Consider the following 21,670-nt stretch of genomic DNA (forward strand, 5'->3'; position numbering starts at 1 on the left):
CCAGACGAAGGCCATGTTTCGGGTTCGAGCTCAGTCACACTCCGACCTTGTTTAGCCAAAGTGGAAAGACAAGGAGGAGAGGGCCATTTAGGAGCACCAGGCGTGCACCGGGGCCGTGTCTGCGAGGCCCAAGTCGGCACCCAGAGCAACACGTCGCAGCCCAAGAGACAGGCGCAGACAGACGTGCAGTCTGCCGGAGCTCGAACGGCCATGAGCGCAGCGCCACGCCGTGCCTCTGCTGGGATGGTGAGCCTCGCTCTGTGTGGGACAGAATCTGCCAGACGATGTGCCCTTAAGGGGCAAGGAACCCATCAGCGTTCACACTGCTGGTGTGAAGATGGCCACCCTCCATCACAGGGACAGTCACCTTCCTGGAGCAGAACAACCAGGAGATAATTAAGCAAGAGCTGCAGCCTTGCTCACATCCCCCAGCAAACACAAGCAAACCACACACAGATCAGATCTTCCCAGGGAACAATGCGTGCTAAACCGAAATTAAACAAAGTAGAGAGATCACCTGGGAGGGAAGGGCAATTTGTTGGATTTTCTGCCTTAGACATCCAGGAAGAAAGCTAAGGACGAATTCTGGGTTCAGGAGCCAGGACATGAGCAGACCTTCAGAAATAATCCTAAATCCACTAAAATCTCCCCTGGGCTAACCTCCTGCCTCAGCTCAGTCACTGCAGTGGGCTGAATACTGTCTCCAAATGTCACATCAGATTGTGACCTGATTTGGAAAAGGGTTTTGCAAATCTCTTTAGTTAAAAATCTTGAGATAAAATCCTCCTGGTTTTACGTGGGCCCTAAATGCACTCACAGGGATCTTTATACATACATATGTGTGTATGTGTGTATTTATGGAGTACAGCATGACGTTTTGATCTGTGTATACATTCATTGTGCAATGATTCAGTCAAGACAAATTACATGCTTCACCTCATGTACTCATTTAAAACATTTAAAATCAAGACTCTTAGCAATTTTCAAGTCTGGTGTCTTTCTAAGAGAAAGGAGAAGAGTATGTGGACACACCGACAGGGAGGAAGGATGTGAGGACAGACGCAGAGGCTGGAGTGATGTGGCCACGAGCCACGGGGTGCCGGGCGCCAGAGCTGGGGAGGCAGCTCTGCCTCCAGGGCCGCCCGGAGCACAGTCTCCCGGCGCCCGGTTCTGGCTGCCTGGCCTCCAGAACTGTGAGAGGGTAAATCTCTGCTGTGTTTAGCCACCAAATTGGTGGCCATTTGTTGTGGCAGTCCTAGGAAACTGACACGGCCACACAGAGGAACAGCAAACACCCCCCACACAGAAGGGAACCTCAGTGTCTGCGGCGCCCGGCCCTCTTCCAGGACCACTTTCTAATAATGGTGACGCAACTCCTCTGTTCTGGGCTCCTCTGGACCGGGCTACCACTGTGGGATGGCGAGAACACTGGCGAGCTGTGGTGGCCAGAGACCACCCCACCCCTGGGCTGCTGGGAGCCTGGGCGGCTGCTGACGAGACATGGGCGCCAGGCGTGCTGGGTCCATGCGGTGCAGGCTGCCGGCTGCCCCTCATGCTGGGAGGAGCGCCCTGCCCTCCCACATGGCCCAGACCACCTCACAGGAGGGGCCTGCCTGCGCCAGCCGCTTCCCGGGAGGGCCTGCGGCGCCGTGGGGTCAGGCAGCGCCAGGGAAGGCGTGCCCAGAGGCGTCTCTGCCTGTCTTCAGAGGTGCCTTCTACCCGGCCTGGAGTCGGGGGGCAAGGCCAGTGCACCCTCACAGGTGACTCGGCAGGACTGACTGCTACCGCTGACCTGGGGAGATGTGAGCAACCAGGAGCTGCCCAGGCCTGGCGGCCCCACTGCTGCCTGCCTCGCTGGCCCCGGGCACTTCCCTCGGCAGCCTGCCGCGGTCTCCTGCGGGTGCGGGGTGGCATTTGCTCAGACAGGGCCTGCCTGCAGATGCTTTGATTCAGCCGAGTGAAACATGCACCCATTGTCAGAAGAAAACTAAGACTTAGCAAGTGGGTGCAAATAACTGACTCAGGGCTGGGATTGAGATGGGAGAGGTTTGAGATGATAGTCCAAGTCCTTTTAGGGACCTGACTCATTGCTCTGAGCTGGTTCTGAGCACATAGGTGGGGCCACCTGGCTACTGTCTGCTCTCCCAGCCCCTCCCTGGCTCTGGAGCCAGCCCGTGTGCAAGGGACATTTAATGAGTCCCAGCCAAGCAGCACCCTTTCCCTCTGTCAGCCTCCTCTCACCTGCTCACCAGCCCTCCTCCCTGTGCAGCTGCCCTGCCCACGGGCCACTGTCACCTGAGTCCTTCTGGCCTCAGCCTGGTTTGGCTGCCCTGTTAGCATGCCCTGGCGGGGGAAAGCCACACTCCTCTCCTGCTACAAGTCACCATAGTATTCACCAAAAAGAACTCCAGAGAAATGAGAACATGGACCTCAAACCATGCTGAGTGCTCAATAAAGAGAAAATTGTTCGAATGCAGCTCACTAATCAGATCTTCAACATGTAAGTGGGACAAGCACTGAGCTGGCACACAAGATGATCAATTCAATTTTCTCCATGATGCAAACAAGCTCGTGCTTCATGTGTGCACACACATCCATCCTCTTTGCACTCTCAGCTAGCACAGAAGGGAGGAGGTAGCAGTTATCTGGTCTCCTTACTTTTCCCCTTGCTGCTCCTTTGGGTGCTCCCACTAAGGACCGCATCACTGGTGGCAGGCGGGGGACGGGGCAACCCAGGCCACCGCACTTACTGTTCCCAGCCAGCCCCTGCCCCACGCGCCCTGTTTACCTTTGCGATCTGCACACACCAGTTGAGCAGGCACTGGGAGCCGATGTTGTCCTTGTGCTCACGGATGTAGTCCAGCAGGCAGCCGAAGGGCATGAGCTGTGTGATGAGCTGCACGGTGGAGGTCAGGCAGATGCCCAGCAGGCGGCACACGTGGGGGTTGTCCACGCTGGCCATCACGTAGGCCTCCTGTGCAAGAGGGAGGGGTGTCAGAGAGGCCCACACACAGACCCACACCAGACAAAATGGAAGGGACAGGATTTGGAGTTTGAACACAAGACTAGTGGAGGAAAAGCTGGCCCACGAAACTCCTGGTGAAAGGGACCTTTATATAGGGCTGTGAATCCTGGGTGACAAGTAGACTAGGCAGCGCTTGCCATGGGCAAAACATTGGGTGAGAGGGACCTGAGTGACCCTGATGTCTCTGAGTTTGGGAACTGGTGGTGTCATCATTAGGAAGACCTCTGCCTCAGGTTCAAGATGCTATGGTTTAAAACGTTGTCAGAAATTCACGTTTGGGGCCCCCGGAACACCCTGGACAATGACCTGCCTCTTTAGAGCACAATGGTGAGAGCATCCAGGGACGTCTCCAAGGAGCCAGTCCCTGGAGAGGACTTCCCTTCTGCACAGAGCAGACCTGGCACTGACTGTGCCATGGGTGACAGGGAGGGCATTTATGGGGGGCACCTCTGCACGGAGCAGCGGGAGGAGCTCTTTCAATGCCAGCTCAGGCTCTGCAAGGAACAGAGAGAGCTGAACCCACAGCGACTGCAAACGGCACTGGCTGCCCGTGACCTGTCTCCAAGGGAGGGTCATTCTGTGTCCCTGCACCTCCCGCCCCCAGTCTCCTGATGGGACACGCACTGCTCTGCGTCATGCACCCTCACCCGCTCGTTCAGGCTGGCTGCCAAGGCAGGAGCTTTTGCTTGACAGATCCATAAATACAGACTTTAACCCTTCTGCTATTCTTGGACTGAGGAAGCTAAATATATTTGCAATCATGCACACAATGGGGGCCTCTCTCTTCTGCCTGACTGAGCATTAGGGAGCCCTCAATTTCCACCCATAAATTCTCTTTTCTTGAAAAATACAAATGGTGGTGACCTTTTATTCAGATGTGAAAAAGACCACAGGGACTGCAAGAGAATGAGTTCAGAAGGCTCCTTTTACATCTCAGCGATGCCTGGGTTTTGGGTTTTTTGTTGTTGTCGCTTCAGACAGTCTCATTCTGTTGCCCTGGCTAGAGTACAGTGGTATCATCACAGCTCACTGCAACCTGAAACTCCTGGGTTTAGGTGATCCTCCTGCCTCAACCTCCCATATAGCTGGGACTACAGATGCACACCACCCCACCTGGCTATTTTTTTCTATTTTTTTTTTTTTTTTTTAGTAGAGATGGGGCTCGCTCTTGCTCAGGCTGATCTTGAATCCTTGACCTCAAGCAATCCTTCTGCCTCGGCCTCCCAGAGTGCTAGGATTACAGGCGTGAGCCACTGCACGCAGCCTAAGTCTGTTTTGAGTGTGGACTTGGGCAAGTTAGTTTCTCTTTGCAGAAGTAAGCATGCCCTGGGTCAGGCACTCACTTGCGCAGGCAGGGTGGCCGGGCAGCAAGGCTGGAGATAGAAGACAGAGGAAGTGGGGGAAGATACACACAGTCATCCCTAGGTATCTGTGTGGACTGGTTCCAGGATCCTCTTCGGATACTGAAGTCTACAGATGCTCAAGTCCCTGATACGTTCTGAAATGGCATAGTTTCCATACACTCTAAGCATACCCCATACACATTAAGTCATCTCTAGATTACCTATAATCCCTAACACAACACAAATGCCATGTAATCATTGTTCTACTGTATTGTTTAGGGAAAAATGGCAAGGAAAAAGAAGTCTATACATGCTCAGTAAGGACGTAAAATTTTTTTCCAGATATTTTGGTTAATTGACTCCATGATGTGGAACCACAGATATGGAGGCCTACCTTAAACGTTTCTTAAAACTCAAACATGCTCACACTACTTTCCTTGACTTAAAGCCAGTCCTGCCGGCAAGGCTGCCCCTCCTCTCTGGCCTCTGGTCCTCCTGCTCTGCTCCCTCGCTGCGTCCTGCTCCCTGTCTGCCTGTGGCCCAACAGCCTTGCTCCTCTTCCCCGGCTGCCTCCTCGGGGGAACCCTCGAGCCCACGGCCTGCCTGCCGCCAGGCCTGGGGCTGAGATGCAGGAGGACTCAGCCAGGGCCGCAGCAAACCCTCTGGGTGCTGACGCTTGGTGAAGCTGCAGAGCCCCTGCCTTGGGGCACTCATCAACCTGTACTTAAATATTTGTGTGATTTAAAAAACGTCCGCCTCCACCAAGCTCTCTGAGGCAAGGACTGCATTCTCAGCCCTCAGCACATCCCAGGGCACCGCTGGCTCTGCAGCCCTGCATCCCACTGGCAAACGCTCCGGGTAGCCGCAACTCTCCCCCCCCACACGCGTGGGCGTCACCTGGGTGGGCGTGGTGAGCTCTGAGGGTGCTATCATTCCAGCACAGACCTAAGCACATCACCGCCAGGGTTGAACTACACTGAAATCATGCAAAGTCAAAGATGCAAAGGAAATCAAAGTGCACACCACTTTCATTAAAAAACAAACAAAAAACTGTAGCTTTAAATGCTTGCTGCAGAGTGTTTAGGCTCTCTATTTTCAAGTAAAGTGCACATTTTTCCTTTTATGTTATAAATATAATATCACAACACCGAAGAGCACAGTAGATGTGTAATATTTGGAGGCTCGGCAGACATGGAAAGCATCCCTTCACCTCAGAAAAGTGCTTGTTTGTAAAAAGTCAGACCTGTACAGGGCCAGCAAGTATATTTTGTCTGAGGTCCTATTGTCAGGACAGGAAACCACGGGCCAGGCAGGTGAGTGGCCGACCTGAGGCCACATTTGTCAGTGCCAGGACGGGCCCCACATCGGCCCTCTAAGGCCTGGACTGGCCCCTCTCCCTCTGAGAGCCACCCGGGGGGCTGACGGCGCCAGGTTCCCCCAGGAAAGCAGCTCCCGGGGCGCCGTGCGCGCGGCCACCGGGCTGCCTGGGCGCTGCAGTGGCGAGAGCACGCGCAGCGTGATCTGGTTCGAGTTCCTTTTCGTTGCCCGTCCTACACTTAAACTGAATGTCTATGGAAAAATTAACAGCCATGTGATTTCCAGAAAAACACAAATCATGTCTCTCCCCCGCACCTGGGAAGCTGTACAACCATAACACCAAAGAAACCCTCTGGCTGTTCCTATTTTCCCAAGATCTGGTAGAGATCTGGATACATATTGTATTCATTTGAGAGGGAAGAAAAATCTGGGAACGGAGCAGCTAATGCAGCCCAGCTGCTGTGGGTCTGCAAAGAGCTGACCTAGAACCCGGACTGGGAAGGAGCAGGCTGTGGGTGTTGGGCCACACAGAGCCTGGAGCCCTGCCAGGCCGCCTCCTGCTAAAATCTGATAGACCCACTGGGTCATCGCCTCCTCCCACCCCAAGGCACGATGGACAATGCTGCCTCTTGTGTCTTGTTCTGTGTATGCAGAAGTTAAAGTGAGCTTTGTTCTTAGCTGTTTACCTTGGAAACCATAAAGGCACGTGGTGGCCTACAGCAGTGTGCGTGGTGTTCCACCACATCTAAGTCAGTCTGCACAGTGCGGGCGGCAGCCCCAGCCCGCACTCGAGCCCTCCCACCGAGGGTGGCCCTGAGGCTTTGGTGAGCTTGAAACCCTAGGGGATTTTGTCCCAACTGCAGCTGTGACTTGTGGTTCCTTCCTTCTCGCTTGTCTCCCTTACCTGTGAACTATTTCATGTTATGAATTGGGAAAGAGGATTGCACTAGATTTTAAACTCCTTAAGCAAAAGATGAAGCTTTGCTGGTGGGCCCGCCACTCACCTCCTGCTGTGCGGGGCCCGCAGCCCCCCACCCTCCGCCAAGTTTTGTGGAAGACAATTTTCCATGTGTGGGGGGGTGAAGGGTGAGGGGTGGACGGGTGGAGCTCTGCTGCCCAGTCCCTAACAGGCCACTAACTGGTACCTGTCCTCAGCCAGGGGCTGGGGACAAGTCTTAGAATATTCTAAACCATCTGCACTCTGCATGTAAAAATATTGTTGAAATTCACATTTCAACATTGTTTTGTGTAATTTATTATAATGTCTTGAATTAGCAAAAAATGAATTAAGGAGGCAAATTCTGCACAATGGTTTTCTTTATAACAGTACAGGTGAGGGGGCTCAAGGTTGTAAGCAAAAAGGCTTCATGAATCATTTGCCTCCCTGTATTTCTTGTGCTTATTAGCAGGACTTGATGTTGACTTATAAACCATCAACATATGGGCGAAATTCTGCCTGATGAGCATATTGTCAGCATGAGAAATTTTCTGGGCACTGTATTAACACACTGCCTTTCATTTACAAGTGCACCAATACAGGGTCTCCCTCTATGATAACGGGGGAAAGCTGCCATAGAAAATTAAACTGCAGAGTGTTTTGCTGCTGAAAAATTCATGGTGTCTACACACAGTTTTTAGAAGGCTCATGTTTTTTATTTATTTTTTTAAATCTGGCTTTTGTCTTTCTTGGCTGTAAGATCAACTAAATTCTCCAAGTTTTTGAGGCAATAAACGCAGCAATTTCCCTTTTGTTGGTCCAGTTTCCCCAGCCCACTGTGGGCCCACCTCCCCCCTCACGTGCCCCGTCCCCGCAGGAGGCAGAGAGCAAGTGTTTCTGCAACGCACAGCGAGCCCGGCCAGGGCTGCAGGGGCTGCTGCCAGGTCCCAGCCAGCCTCTTCCTAGAGGGTGCACCCACCCAGCCAGGCCATCCAGAGAAGGCAGACAAGTGCAACAGAATTGAGAGTGACAACATAATAGTCACCTTATGGGATATTCCCAGGACTTATTCCATAATGCAGCAATCGGCAGACACTGGAGAAATCACACTTGAATTATTTGGGGCAAAAGTAAAGAAGTTTACTTTCTTTACAATAATGATGTCCACTGTATACAAAACAGGTTGTTTACACAGTACACATCATTATCCGAGCACCTTTAAACAAAGCCATTTCAAAGATGAGACAACTTGGCAGAGGAAATCCCATGTGAGCTTCGGGGTCAGAAATAACGATGGGCTTGACCCGCACCCCAGCCATGGGAGCTCAGCAGGTGTCTTTATCCCTCCTTTGCTTCACCCAAAAAACACCAAACGCTGTACCTGCGCTACAGGCCCGCCACAAGCACCGGCCGGGACAGGTGGGTGAAGAGGCAGTGCCAGCACTGCCACGGCAGGTGCCAGCAACTGTGAGTTTCTGCCCTTTGGGGACAGATAGTGGAATAGAAGAGGTGAGTCTGATCTGGAAGAGGAGGGAATTATACCGAGTGTGGCCTGAGGACAAAGACACAGCAAGCGACACTGAGAACATGGGCTGAACGTGTCTGGAAGAGAGTGCCGTGCGGCCAGGCACAGGAGAGGCGCTGCGGGTGCCCAGGGCCACGGCCAGCTACAGAACAAAGCAGACTCACATCGAGAATTTCTTTGTTGGCTTTCGGGGATGTTGCTTCTCTCAATTCCTTGATGGCCACAGGGATTTTAACTTTCTCACCTTCTGGGATCCAGAGGCCCTGTGACAGAGAGAGGGAAGATGCTAACTGGACTCGGGGCTGCACCTCTGCATCCCAAGCCAACTGTAAACGGTCGTGACGTCTCGGCAGCTCTTTGGCTAGCAGGCTCCACAAATCAGAGTAATCATTTAGATTAAAAAAATCTAACCTTGTGCCAATTATAAAATCAGGGTGGATCATTTCATCTAGGATTGCAGGCCTGAGATCAGACTTTATGCAAAGAAAACAAATTAAGAGGAGCCTGTTTGGACCAGGGCTTTATTCTGATGCTGTTGCACGGTGACAGACAGTACACACAGTGACAGAGCCCTCCTGCTGCCTTCATCTGTCCTGTCCCCTGCCCTGGGTCACACTTCCTCTACAAGGTCAGTGACATCCTCCTAAAAATGCCTATGGTCTGTGTGTAGGTCCCACGGGGTCACTGCCTTGTCACCATGCTATAAAAGATTTCCTCTCTCACTTGGGAAAAATGTTGGAATTTCCCAAACCCTCAGCAAAACAAAGAGCAGATGATGATGAAAACGCATCCCCAGGACTCACCTTGTACACGGTGCCAAATGCACCAGAGCCCAGAACCTTGATCTTCCTGAACTCGGTTTCCTTTAAGATCCTCAAGAGAGCCTGGTTGGGGGCTTCTCCGCTGGGTGTGAGAGGCTCGACGAGCTGTGGGCGACAGGGAGGCAGAGCAGACAGCGGCTCAGGCCCAGCATGTGGGGCCGCGGGGGCAGCCGCAGACCCGGCCACTCTCTGTGCCTGTCCCTAAGGACGAGCGTACACCTTCCCTAAAGAACTTCACAAAAGACAGCAGAAACTGAGGCTTCCTGACACAGCTGCTCTTTAAAGAGCAGCTACATTTGAACAAATTCAATTTCTATTTCTGTTTCCATGCCAACTAGCTGGATTGAAACACTCTGCTGAGGACAGCTTTCTGCGGAGACCGTTCTGGTGTCCGCGGGGCGGCTGCACACAGCCTCTACGGCACAGGTGCTGGCCCTTCTCCCGCACAGCGCTGGGCTCGCCGGCGAAGGCAGCCCCCGCAGACAGAGCTCACAGGAACAGCCATTGTGTGGACGGCGGACCTTTCCAAAGCAGCGCCTTCTGTCTCTGCCGCAGCGCCTTCACAGGGACGGGCAGCCCTCCCCTCCCGCACGCAGGGCTGCGGCGCTCAGGCCCGCACGGCTCCGTAAGCGCTCCGTGGGACTTGGCCCAGAAACATTTCCCTTTCACTGGATGCAGGTACCAAAATGTAACTAGTTGGGTGTAATCAGACACTCAGAGAATTTCTGGTTTTTCCATCATGACAAATAATGCATACTGTCGCGATTATTTATCTCAAATACACAACTGCAAATGGCAAGTGCTCCAAGGACGGCCTTGCTCCATCTGGCAGCGAGGCCCTGAGGGCGCTGCCGCGGCACGGGCGCTCACCTCTCTCTCCTGCAGCAGCCTGCGCAGCGTGCGCTTCCGGGCGATGTGGCGCCTCCGCACGAACAGGCCGACCCCGAGGGCCACCACCACCACGAAGAGGAGGCCGCCAACGATCCCAGTGGCAATGGACGGGATCCTGGTCCTGGAGTGAGGCGGACAGACAAGGAGGGTGAGCTTTGTGGACAGACCCCACAACATGAGTAGTTTGCACATTTCCAACATGTGTGGTCACACGGACACCAGGTAAAACTCTCCCAGGAAGCGGGATACCGTGTAGCTTCTACAGGGAGAGAAGAAAGCTCAGTGTGACTTCTAGGGCCAAGTTTCCAACTTTCTAAGCTCCCTGGTCAACGCCACCCCCAACCACCTATTCTGCATGTTTAACCCTTTGCACTCGGATGTCGAGTGTGGATAATGTCGAGTGGATGATGAGAAAAAAGCAAGCGAGTGCAAAGAGTTAAAACTGAGGTTTCATTGGATCTTTCTATATGATAATTATTTTTCAATCTGTTGATTAAGAAAATACATAATTCAAAAAATAATCCTGACTTCAATGATTTTTTTATATGGATTTGTATTGTGTTCATTCCAAGAGCGTTTCCATACAATCGAAGAACAGCGGTCTGTGCGCGTGAGCCAGGCAGGCTCCCCAGCAGGCTGGGAAGGGGCCTTTCTGTGATGCTGAGACACCTCGAGGGGCCCCTGGTTTTCAAGGTGGGACCCACAGCTGTGTGAGGCGCTCTGAGAGGAGGCGCTTGAAGGAGGTTATAAAGTGATGGTACTTAGGCATGAAAAGCACTGTCACAGCGAGCGAAGTCAGCAGGCAGCCTCAGACCACTGGGTACATCCCTCCTCCTCCCACGGAGGTCGTGTCAAATTTCAGAGAGAGGAAAAACTCAGAAGTCAGGCTTTCAAGCTCACGGGGGAAAGGACCATCTGAATTCATAATTCTGAATCTGGAGTCCTGAGAAAGTTATTATTCTTAAGTATCTATCCCATTTGAGCTGCTGGCAGATGGATTTGTATTTTCTGGTAGAAATGTCAATGAGTATCAGAGATGAACTGGCAGCATCATTTGCACATAAAATAGGTGCCAAAGTCCTTACCAACTTCTCTTGAGTGGGCCAAATTATTTCATGAAAATGATAGTTTACAATAGTTTCTTTTTAGGGAGTGCAAAAGTCATCTGCGTTATATAAAATCTCCAATTAATGCAGTTTGAATAGATGAGTTTTTACTATTTTAAGGGACTGTTGGAAGATAAAATGAATAATCTGTTACAGAGAATGTGTTTTTATAGAGTGCCACAGTAGTGAGGTGAATGAGAAGAGAAGAAAAATTAAGAAGAGTAAAGATAATAAGGAATGGTCACTGGCTAGTGTCAAGGTGGGGATGTGAACCCTCGTTACTAAGACTTCCCAGGCTGTGGCACGAAGACAAGAAAGGTTTTGCTAGGCGTCGCTGAAGAGATGGAGCTGGCAGGAGATCTCTCTCTGAGAGACTGCCTTCGTTCTCCTCAATGTTTCACCTGGTGGCAGGAGGGACTTGCCACCACGCCAGCGCTGGGCAGGACAGCGCCCTGAAGCTGAGGAACTGGGTGGGGCTGTGTCATTCCTGGTTTCCGGCCAGACGCTGCCCACTGGCAGCGCCCCTTTTTCCCGTGAGGCTCAGCAGGGTCCACAGCGGCACTTCTCTCAGGCCGCGTCTCAAGCGAGAGAAGCCACCTGTGTGGCTGGGCAATGCGCTGGGAAAAGGCAGTAAGGACAGATGATGCCCCACGCTGGACCTTTGTCATCAAACAGAAAGGCCACCCCAACACAGGCCTGTGAGGAGACCAACTGGGCCAGTGGGGAAAAAGGAGAGGAGCTAGAAGAGAAGGACTCAGCCACATGGGAGTGACCAAAGAGGTCAGGGACAGGCTACCGAGGAGGAGAAGCAGTGGGGCCTGGAGCCCCAGTGCCACACCCCCATGCCCTCCACCGGGAGCACGCTGGCAGGAGGAGGTGGAACCGCGGGGCAGGGTCTGCCAGGGGCCCTGGGCTGGGCCTGGGCTGGCCCAGAGATGTAAAGCTTGACCAGGGCAGAAGGTAGTCATAAGGGCACAAAGGCAGTGTCTTTGCCCACAGCTCTCTCCGTCATTTTTGATGGAGTCCGTGGGACTCAGAGCTGTATATACTTACCCGCGGTCACATCCTTGAAGACCTGGCCCAGCACATCTGTAGGAATTGAGAAAGAAAGACTCATTTTTCTCATTCTACTTTTTTGGCATTTTTTCTTGGGACTTTTTTTTGTTTTTTTTTTTTTTTTTTTTTTGCAATCACACAAGAGGAGGTTTATTTTCTGGCTAGCCAGGGTCCAAGCCCCAGAGCACCAACGCAGTGGCCACTCTCGCAGGCAAGGACCCCGACGGGAACAACGGCATGCCTTTTATCCCCATGGTGCACAAGCTGCGCACAAGCTGACTACGCGTGGATCATGCGTTGACCTTTAAAATGATTGGTTGCCCACTATTGCCTTTTGAAATAATTGGCGGGTTGGTTGCCCTCTATTGCCTGATGGGCCAGTCGCCCGTGCTTCAATGACCTCATCCCATAACTCCCCATACAGCGGTGTAGCAAGCAATGACCAGAAGCAAAAGTTTGGGGTTAGCTCATTGCCCCACCCAAGTAAATTCCCCACAATTGGAAGAATTCCTCTGCCCTTCCTCTGTCCTACAAATTTCTCTGCCCTACATTCCCCTCTTTCTCTAGGTAGCAGACGAGCACTCTTGCTCGTCCTCAAGGTCTCTTAGGTGCTCTAGTTCTATAGCACTTGATCGTAGCTGCTGATATTGTTGTTGCAATACTAGTAGCTGGACAGTGTTCATCCGTTCTTTCACAAAAGCTACTAGTCTATTAATTACACATGGCGCGAAAGTAAGGACTAAGATTAGCATAATGAGTGGGCTTAGTAGGGTGGATAGTAGCGTTGTTAACCAGGGGGAACTGTTAAACCAAGACTTAAACCAACCAAGGCAATGTGTGTTAAACTACTCTTAAATCATCAAAATCACCATGCATCTCAGTGTTGGGGTGGTGATTAGAAATTTATTTATTATTATTATTTGTTATTCATTTATTCATTCACTCAGCAAATATATCTGAGTGTCTGTGCTCAGGGTTAGAGCATAGACAGGAGTAGTTCTAGCATCGAACAAAGCAGCCAATTCATCAGTGAATGCCTTCTCATGCTGTTTCTGATGGGAGTAGCTGTCTCCAGCTGGCCGAGAGTGTCAGTGTGGACAGGGCTTAGAGGAAGCTGTGACTGGACACAGCCACTAGGCCACACTGACCACAGAGAGCTGGCAGTGTGGAGCAACTGCAGGTATGTGAATGTGAAAGAGGCCAGTCCTGAGGACAATGACCAGGTGGGCTGAGGGTGGGCAGGCAGGAAGGAACTCTCACACAGGCAGGGCCCCAGTAGGAGTGGAAGGAAGGACATGGACAGGAGACATGTGCAGGAGAGGCAGAAAGAAAGGGGAAGCACATGGGTGACAGCCAGTCTCAGTGGCAGGAGGTGGCTGTGACGATTCAGAGCCCAAAGGCCAGGTGCAGGAGCCATGTCCTCCCCCTCTGCTTAGTGGCCATGTCTACGGTTGGAAGACAGGGTCCACCCTCAGTGTGCCCCTGAGCAGCCAGCTCTTGTTCCAGTGGGACAGCCGCCACCTTTACTGCAATTACAGGATGATGGTTTAAACAGGCGGAATAAGCCAGCTAGAGACTCACATTTCACGGCCTAGCGAAAGATGCACAGCTACATTTCAATGTGTGAGGAAGACTGGGGGTCTGCTATGGCACTGTCGTCTGGTCCTAAACATCTTCCTTCTCTGAGCCCCGGGTCTCAGCAGGCGGCTCTGCTCTCTGCACTCTGCCCTCCTGGCGTGAGTGCCTGGGGTCTCCCTCTTCTCCCGGTGGCAGACAGCGCCAGGAACACACAGGGAGCCTTTTACTTCCCACTCTAGTCTCTCTGATGAACACTGAAGTAGTCCAGGACAAACGCATTCACTAACGAAGGGACCATGGATAAAATGAGCTCCTAGGGCTGGCTGTCTCCCCCACCTGTGGAATATAACGCAATGGGAATGTAATATGTGAAGGTGTGCAGATTGAAATTGGAAAGTTTGGACAAGAGGCAGAGTTTTAAGCACTGCTAAGAGCTGCAGGGATCACTAACAAGAAGCTGTGACAAACAAGCTCGGAGCGAGAGGCGGGCAGTTTACACGGGGAGAGAGGCGGGCGAGGCAGACAGGATGGTGGCTCAGAGCAGCGGGAGGCCCTGGAAAGCAGAGGAAAGGCTCTCCCAGTGCAGAGGAAAGGCCCTTCCTTGCATGCTTTTGCAGAAACGGCGGCTGGATATGAAACCAAAGAGGTCATTTCATGTTATTTCATTCTGTCAGGAAAATTATTCTCTGCTCCCAACTCAATGTATTCTTTTTTATAAGGAATTTACACATAATTGCAATTACAGTAGAAACTAAATTTTGTTACCTATTAATGAGAACAGGCAAATTTTTATACTATTTAGTTTAACTTATCTGGATAAAAATTTCAAAGAAACTTTCCCCTCATCATTTACTATGAAACTGTGGTTGCATTTAAAAAGGGACATGCCTTTTGTGTCCCGCTCTTTTCCTGGCGCCACACCTGCAGGGTGGGAGGTGTGGCTTCTAGGATTGGCAGGTACCTGTGCTGTGGTCTGGATTCTGACAACTCCAGATCATGGGTCATGATGGTTACTGAACCTGTTTACGTGTCTCTTTAACAATAAAAATGGGAAATATATTTTGTCCGAAAACGAGAGAGGCAATGTATTCCATAATGTTGTGCACAGCATAAATACACAGTAAAAGTTCTTATTTTCCCTTATTCTCAACATTTCTCCATATTTTAAAAATTAAATATTTTTAAATTAAATATTTAAAAATATGTAAAATTAATATTAAATATTTAAAATTAATATTTAAAAATATTTAAAAATTAAATATTTCTCCATATTTTAAAAATTAAAAATTAAATTTTATTTTAAAATTAAAGTTAATGGCTTTGAGAGAAGATACAGGTAGCAATAACAAGAGTATATAAAACTATATGCTCTTCTTCCAAAAAAGGCTCAGAACCAGGAAGCTAATCATATATACGAAAGAAAATATTGATAAAATTCTATATGTCAAATGCATAGCACCAAGATTTTTTTGAAACAAAGAGACCAAAATTGTAGAAGAAAATGCAATTTTAGTGGGAGACTTAAGTTAGACAGTGGATATTTATTATTATTACCTGGGAAAAAATAGATATCGTAACAAATAGCTACTGTCATTGTGAGTAAATTCTCTCTTTCTATATTTGGCAATCTGTTTCTTATAGAAGGTAAATGTATTGAAATTTCCACTGCCCAGAGACTTTCTGGACCCCTCTAAGTCCAAAGACATATGCTCAAGACACAGATATATATATACACATTTATTTCCCTCTGTACAGATAATAGAATTCTGTTTTAGAGAATCTGCTCCAAAACTGCTTATAAAAAATAGATTGAGTGAAAAGCTAGCCAAGCACAATTTATACCACACTTCATTGAGCTTACAAATTGGCTAACACAACCTACACGCTGATATAACAGAGGGGAAAAAATCTTGAATTGCTACCAAAGAAGTATTTGGTAAAATTCAAAATCCATTCCAGATTTTCAAAAATGGTTAAGAACTATTTTAAAAAATAGATGAGTAATTCCTCAACAAGAGAATCCATATTTCAAAACTAACAGCAAATATTGTGGCTAATATTGAGACATTACAGTCATTCCCACCACCATCAGACGCAAAACTCTGACATCCATGCCATCGGTCTGATGTTATTCTGGAAACAATAATATTGTTCTGGCCCTTATAACATAATCTGATACTTCTGGAAAAGAGGTTAAGATATCATTACTTGAGATGATATGATTATCTTCCTAGAAAATTCACTTGTCATTACAACATCACAATCATAATCCCTGGTCACTACCACCATCAGTGCTATCACTACTCCAGTACTCACTCTGTCCCAGGCACCACATTAGGTACATTATACATATTATTAAGAACTCATGATCACAAACATCCTATGAGCTATGCAACATTATTATCCCAATTTACAGGCGAAGAAGGTGAGGCACAGAGAAGGGAAGACACATGCCCAAGGCCACACAATTACCATGAGACAGATACAGAGAAAGAAAGTGTAACAGCTCCAAATAAGGTTGGGGATGTTGAGAAATACAAGGAAATGTGAACTAGTATATATGACACTCAGTTCCTCTCTCCAATTCTCTTTCTGATTCTTGAGTCCAGTTTATTGCCAAATTTATTATTCCAGTAAATAAGAAATAATCAGAGCACTTCTGCTAATTGCAGTTAAAATAGTTTAAATTCAAGTAGTAACAGCATAAAAATCAGCTTTAAAAAAGTATTGTTAAGCAGTGTTCCAGGTAGAAAACCATACCGTGCTCATGGGTCAGCAGAATCAAACTGTTAAAATGTCTATACTACCCAAAGTGATCTACAGATTCAATGCAATCCCTAGTAAAATACCAACATCAACTTTTACAGATCTAGAAAAAATAATTCTATACTTCGTATGGAACCAGTGAAGACTGCAAATAGCAAAAGCAATCTTAAGTGAAAAGATCAAATTGGGAGGCATTGATTTACCAGACTCAAGGTATACTACAAGGCTATAGTAACTGAAACAGCATGTTACTGGCACAAGAACAGGGACATTGACCAGTGGAACAGAACTGAGAACCCAGATATAAAACCATCCTCATATAGCCATCTAATCTTTGACAAAGCAGACAAAAACATACACTGGGGAAAAGAATCCTTATTCAATAAATGTTGCTGGGAAAATTGGATAGCCACATATAAACCGACTTAAACCTAAGGCATGAAACTATAAGAATTCTAGAATAAAATGTTGGAAAAATTCTTACAGACATTGGCCTAGGCAAAGAATTTATGAAGAAGACCCTAAAGACAATCATAGCAACAACAAAAATAAATAAATGGGACCTGATCAAATTAAAAAGCTTCTGCACAGTCAAGGAAACTATCATGAGAGCAGACAACCTACAGAACAGAGAATATATCTGCATGTTACATATCAGAGAAAGGGCTTATAACTAGATTCTCTATAGAACTCAGGAAAATCAGCAAGAAAAAACCAAACAACCCTATCAAAAAGTGGGCAAAGGACATGAACAGAAACTATTCAAAAGAAGATAGGCTAATGGCCAAAAAACATATGAAAAAATGTTCAGCATCTCTAAGGATCAGGGAAATGCTAATCAAAACTACAATGAGATATAACTTAACTCCAGTGAGAATGGCCTTTATCAAAAAGTCCTAAAACGATAAATGTTGGTGTGGATGCAGAGAGATAGGAACACTCATATACTGCTAGTGGGACTGCAAACTAGTTTAACCTCTGTGGAAAGTAATATGGAGATACCTCAAAGAGCTACAAGTAGAACTACCATTTGATCCAGCAATACCATTACTGGGCATCTACCCAAAGGAACAAAGATATTCTATAAAAAAGACACCTGCACTCGAAAGTTTATAGCAGCACAATTCACAATTGCAAAGATGTGGAAACAACCCAAGTGCCCATAAATACCTGAGTGGTGGTGTATGTATACCACGGAGTTCTACTCAGCCACAAAAAACAATGGTGAACTAGCACCTGGATTGAGCTGGAGCCCATTCTACTAAGTGAAGTAACACAAGAATGGAAAAACAAGCACCACATGTACTCACCATTAAGTTGGTATTAACTGATTAAAACGTACGTGCACATATAGTAGTGACATTCATCGGGTGTTGGGCAGGCGTGAGGCAGCGAGGAGAGGATGGATATAAACACATCTAATGGGTAAAGTGCACACCGTCTGGGGGATGGACATGCTTAAAGCTCTGACTCGGGTGGGGCAAGGACAATATATGTAACCTAAACATTTGTGCCCCCATAATATGCTGAAATAATTTTAAAAAAGGCAACATTCCAGGCAATGTTACTTCTTATTCATGGCAAAACAAAAAAAATCAATCCTCATACTAACTCTAGTAATCTGGAGAGACTTGTAAAAACATCAGCAGAGGGGCTGGGTGGCAGCTGCCAGGACAGGTGCTATCACTGCTCCTTCACTACCCTCTTGTTTAGAAATGCAGCATTGCGGAACAGAGCCTGGGCGTGAGACCCTCAAGTACAGCAGAGAGGGCTCCCTGCCAGCTATGAGATTTGACCACTAGCATGTCTTTGCTGCTGCCATGGCCACGGGGTCAACACACCCTAAGTAAATGGCTCACATACAAACCTCTATACTTTATTGCCTAAATTCTAAGACCCTTTCAATCTACAAATTTGCAAGAGAAAAAACATTCTCTTTTCTTGCGCTTTCCCATGCAGGCACTGGAGCCCCACTCACCCATAGGTGCAGTTTGGGTGGCACAGGCGGCACACACGGCTGGCATCTGCGTACTTCCAGACCAGGGTGCTGTTTTCCCCCATGACTCCCGCCGGGCAGGCCCTGACACAGTGAGGACCATCGATGTAGTGGGCACATTCGATGCAGTGGTCTGGGCCCTGAACCAAAGTGGAGAAGAACTTTTATGCATATCTCTTTCTTTTCTCTTTATTTTTTCAAAATGGAAGTTTACTTAAAATATTCAGCGTGAAAAAGAAAAAAAAATCCAAAAACAAAGGACAGAGAAATTCTTAACATGGAAAACAAATTCTTGTGTGATTGCACTTGCTAAAGATGGCCACTGTTAATCGCTTGGTTCAAAATCTTCCTGACTTTACATGCACTTAATATATATAGACGTAAAAGAAGCTATACTTTATTGCATTTTGCTTAATATGCTATGGGTATCTTTCTTGTCAAAATCATCTTGATTGGCCTACATGCATATTTATATCTTTATTGGGCAGATAGTGTTTCTTGCAAATGATATTGGAAGTTACAAGGAAGCTCTGAAGGAAGCCGGCTTGCCCAGGCGAACTTGAGAAAACCAACATTTGTTTCTCCACGGAAAGAGGAGGCAGCGCGAGTGCAGGCAGGGGTGTGATGGACCATGTCACATGCCACATTTGATTCCGTTTGTAAAACGAGGAATGCCCTTACAAGACTCAGAGATAAAAGCGTGGGATTACTTGGGCTGTGTGCCCCACTTTAAAAGGGCCTGGAGTAAAACCCTGGGCCAAGTTCTGCACTGTCAGTGCGCTCAGAGCAGGCACAGCTAGTGACTGAGTCAGGGCCACTGGCCGCTTTAACAACAGAAATTTAATCCAACACCATGCAGACCTACAAACCAGAGGTTTACTTTGTATCTAACCTTGTTGGCAGCCTAGACCTCAAAATGCAGTCTTAATCTGCACAGAACTTCTGAAAAACATTTTCAATTAGTAGATTTAGAAATGAGTGTCAGAGCTCAAATTCAAACAGAGCTTCATATATAAACAATATTGAGAATTAACAACATTAGGACATTTGGTGTGAGAGACACCTAAATTCTCACTTACATTCTTTATAAGATTGTTACTGAACAGGTAGATATGGAACTGTGATTTTAAAACTGTTTGCTAGCAGTTTCTTTAAAAATTCCTCAACTAATTATAAATTAATATTAAACAAGAATTTGAGGACATTTGATTAAAATGATAAAGCAATGATGACAGATACTAGGAATGGTGGGAACTGGCTGACAAGAGCAACTGTTGAGTTTGGGGATTTAATAAATAAAAATAAGTTGACTTTTTAATGAGTTTAAGCCGGTTTAGGTGCGTGTGGTGGTGCAGAGCGGGAACAGCGGCGCGAGAGACTGCCCCAAACACGGCGCCGCAGCCGGCGGGCCCTGGGGACGCGGCTCCATGGCTGTCCTCTCCAGCTCCAGGGGCACTGGGGCAGCTTTGCTCTGCTTTTGTGAAGACTTTTCCCCATGGGGCGGGAGTGAGGAACACTAAGGGCTGCTCACCCGTCCCGTGCAGGTGACGTTCGTGGCCTGGGGCAGGCACTCTGCATGGCACTGGACGCACTCAGAATCCTCCACAAACTCCCTGGGCTCCCTGCCAGAAGCAAGAAGGGAACATCAGTGCCAGCCCGAGACACTGCTCCCACACGCAGTGCTGTGGCTGTCTCGGGACACAAGTCAGTTGTCTCAGAAACTCTGAGTAATTTGACGTGAACGTCAAAGAGTTAGGACGTTAGGACTATATTGTATTATAAGAAATTGATTCTATTAGCTCTTCTCTCCAAATAAACACAGAAACTCCATTTATGATCAAACTATCTTCTCTGCATTTTTTCAAGGCAATTTTTTGTCTATTTAGTAAGCAAGACAAAGGATGAAGAAAAAAGTCCTTATGAGGTACCCCCTGGCCTCTGATGCCAGATTCATGGACATTTAAATTAAGCTGGACAGAAATGGTCACTGTAGACTAAGGGACGGGAACAGGAAGAAGGGATAGTAAGGCCCTACTCAGTGGTCATTAGTAAAGTGTGGAACATGGGCATGAAAGGTTTTCCACATCCCTCAAGATGTACACATCAATGCTAAACAAGAAGCTGATGCTTGACTAAAAAGACAAAACAGCTGTGACAGCTGCTAAAACTGACTAGAATCTGTTGGTCATTAGCTATAGATCTTTACTCTAAGCAGTGGAAAAGGAGTGTTTACCCCCCAAAAGTGTACGCCACAAGCCCTCTCTTCCAGCAAATGGCATCAATTAAACCAAATATAATACAGTGGTGTGTTTCTGCGCTTCTTCTCCCAGCCACTGCTCTGCCGAAGGGGCCAGTCCTACGTAGCGAGCAGGTGCTGCTGGGCATGGTTTCTCTCCACCGAGGGGCAGACACGGCACCCAGAGAGGGTGCTTGGGTTACTTTGCCTCTTAAGGGATTGGAAAATTGAAACCATGAGCTGAGTGTCTATTTGTAGCAGCAAAGATTGCACCAGTATTCCCTCCTTGAACTTTGAACAGCACTGTCAATTTTGCTAGTTACTTTGAGTCCATCAGCGAAGGGATTCCTACAGAATTGAGCTGGGTTTCTCGCCCTATTCCCGAATACTTCTGGACCCAGCTTCCATCCACACCTGGCACAGACATGGGAAGGAGGATTTTCTGAAGCCATCCGTAGTTCCTACAGCTCTTCTCCATCACAACATTCCCTGTTCTTTAAATTAAAAAAAAATTTTTCCCTGCCTCTATCCTTCAATTTTATAATACTTTCTATTTATTTATTTTTCATCATTATTCGTAGTCATTCAAAGTCTTATATCAATACCAAGATTGTCACAGTATCCACAGCCTGACTTTTTATTGATGGAAACTGCATTCAACAAACATTTGTTTGTTGAATTATTTCTTTCTCCATGGTACTTGCACTGTTCAATGATTAGTGCATGCTGAGGATACACAAACAAAAATTGACCAGGAAATCCAATTGGTGTTAACATATTTTGACACAGCAGGACTAGTATACTGCAAGAAAAAAAAAGACCAAAAAGCCATGGTTTTGGCCATATAAACCATTTATGACTATTTTATTTGTCTTGGGAACTTTGTGTAATTTAGAAAATTTAAGATATTTCCAGGAAGAGATTCTATAAATTATTGGATTAGATTAAATAATAATAAAGCTTGCTTATTTCCTATTGTATTAATAAAAATTAACAGTGTGCCCAAAAGTAAACATAAACAAACAACATCCCCCAAGCAAAGAAACAAAAAACAAAGGAAATAAAACAAAAAA

At 47.6% G+C, this 21,670-nt stretch overlaps 1 protein-coding gene across 4 annotated transcripts in view; it reads right to left on the minus strand.

Moving 5' to 3' along the window:
* Nucleotides 1–21,670, minus strand: part of EGFR (epidermal growth factor receptor) — a 184,315-nt gene that overhangs the window by 20,960 nt on the left and 141,685 nt on the right. For all 4 annotated transcript variants that reach the window (XM_012775591.2, XM_012775589.2, XM_012775592.2 and 1 more), the window contains 7 exons: nt 19,893–19,983; nt 18,344–18,501; nt 12,019–12,054; nt 9,839–9,980; nt 8,951–9,073; nt 8,312–8,410; nt 2,789–2,974 (listed from right to left, as the gene is read on the minus strand). In XM_012775591.2, the coding sequence (XP_012631045.2) occupies nt 2,789–2,974; nt 8,312–8,410; nt 8,951–9,073; nt 9,839–9,980; nt 12,019–12,054; nt 18,344–18,501; nt 19,893–19,983 (835 nt within the window). The remainder of the gene's footprint in view (nt 1–2,788; nt 2,975–8,311; nt 8,411–8,950; nt 9,074–9,838; nt 9,981–12,018; nt 12,055–18,343; nt 18,502–19,892; nt 19,984–21,670) is intronic.

This window comes from Microcebus murinus, chromosome 9 (genome assembly GCF_040939455.1).
Source record: "Microcebus murinus isolate Inina chromosome 9, M.murinus_Inina_mat1.0, whole genome shotgun sequence".
NCBI classification, from domain to species: Eukaryota; Metazoa; Chordata; class Mammalia; order Primates; family Cheirogaleidae; genus Microcebus; species Microcebus murinus.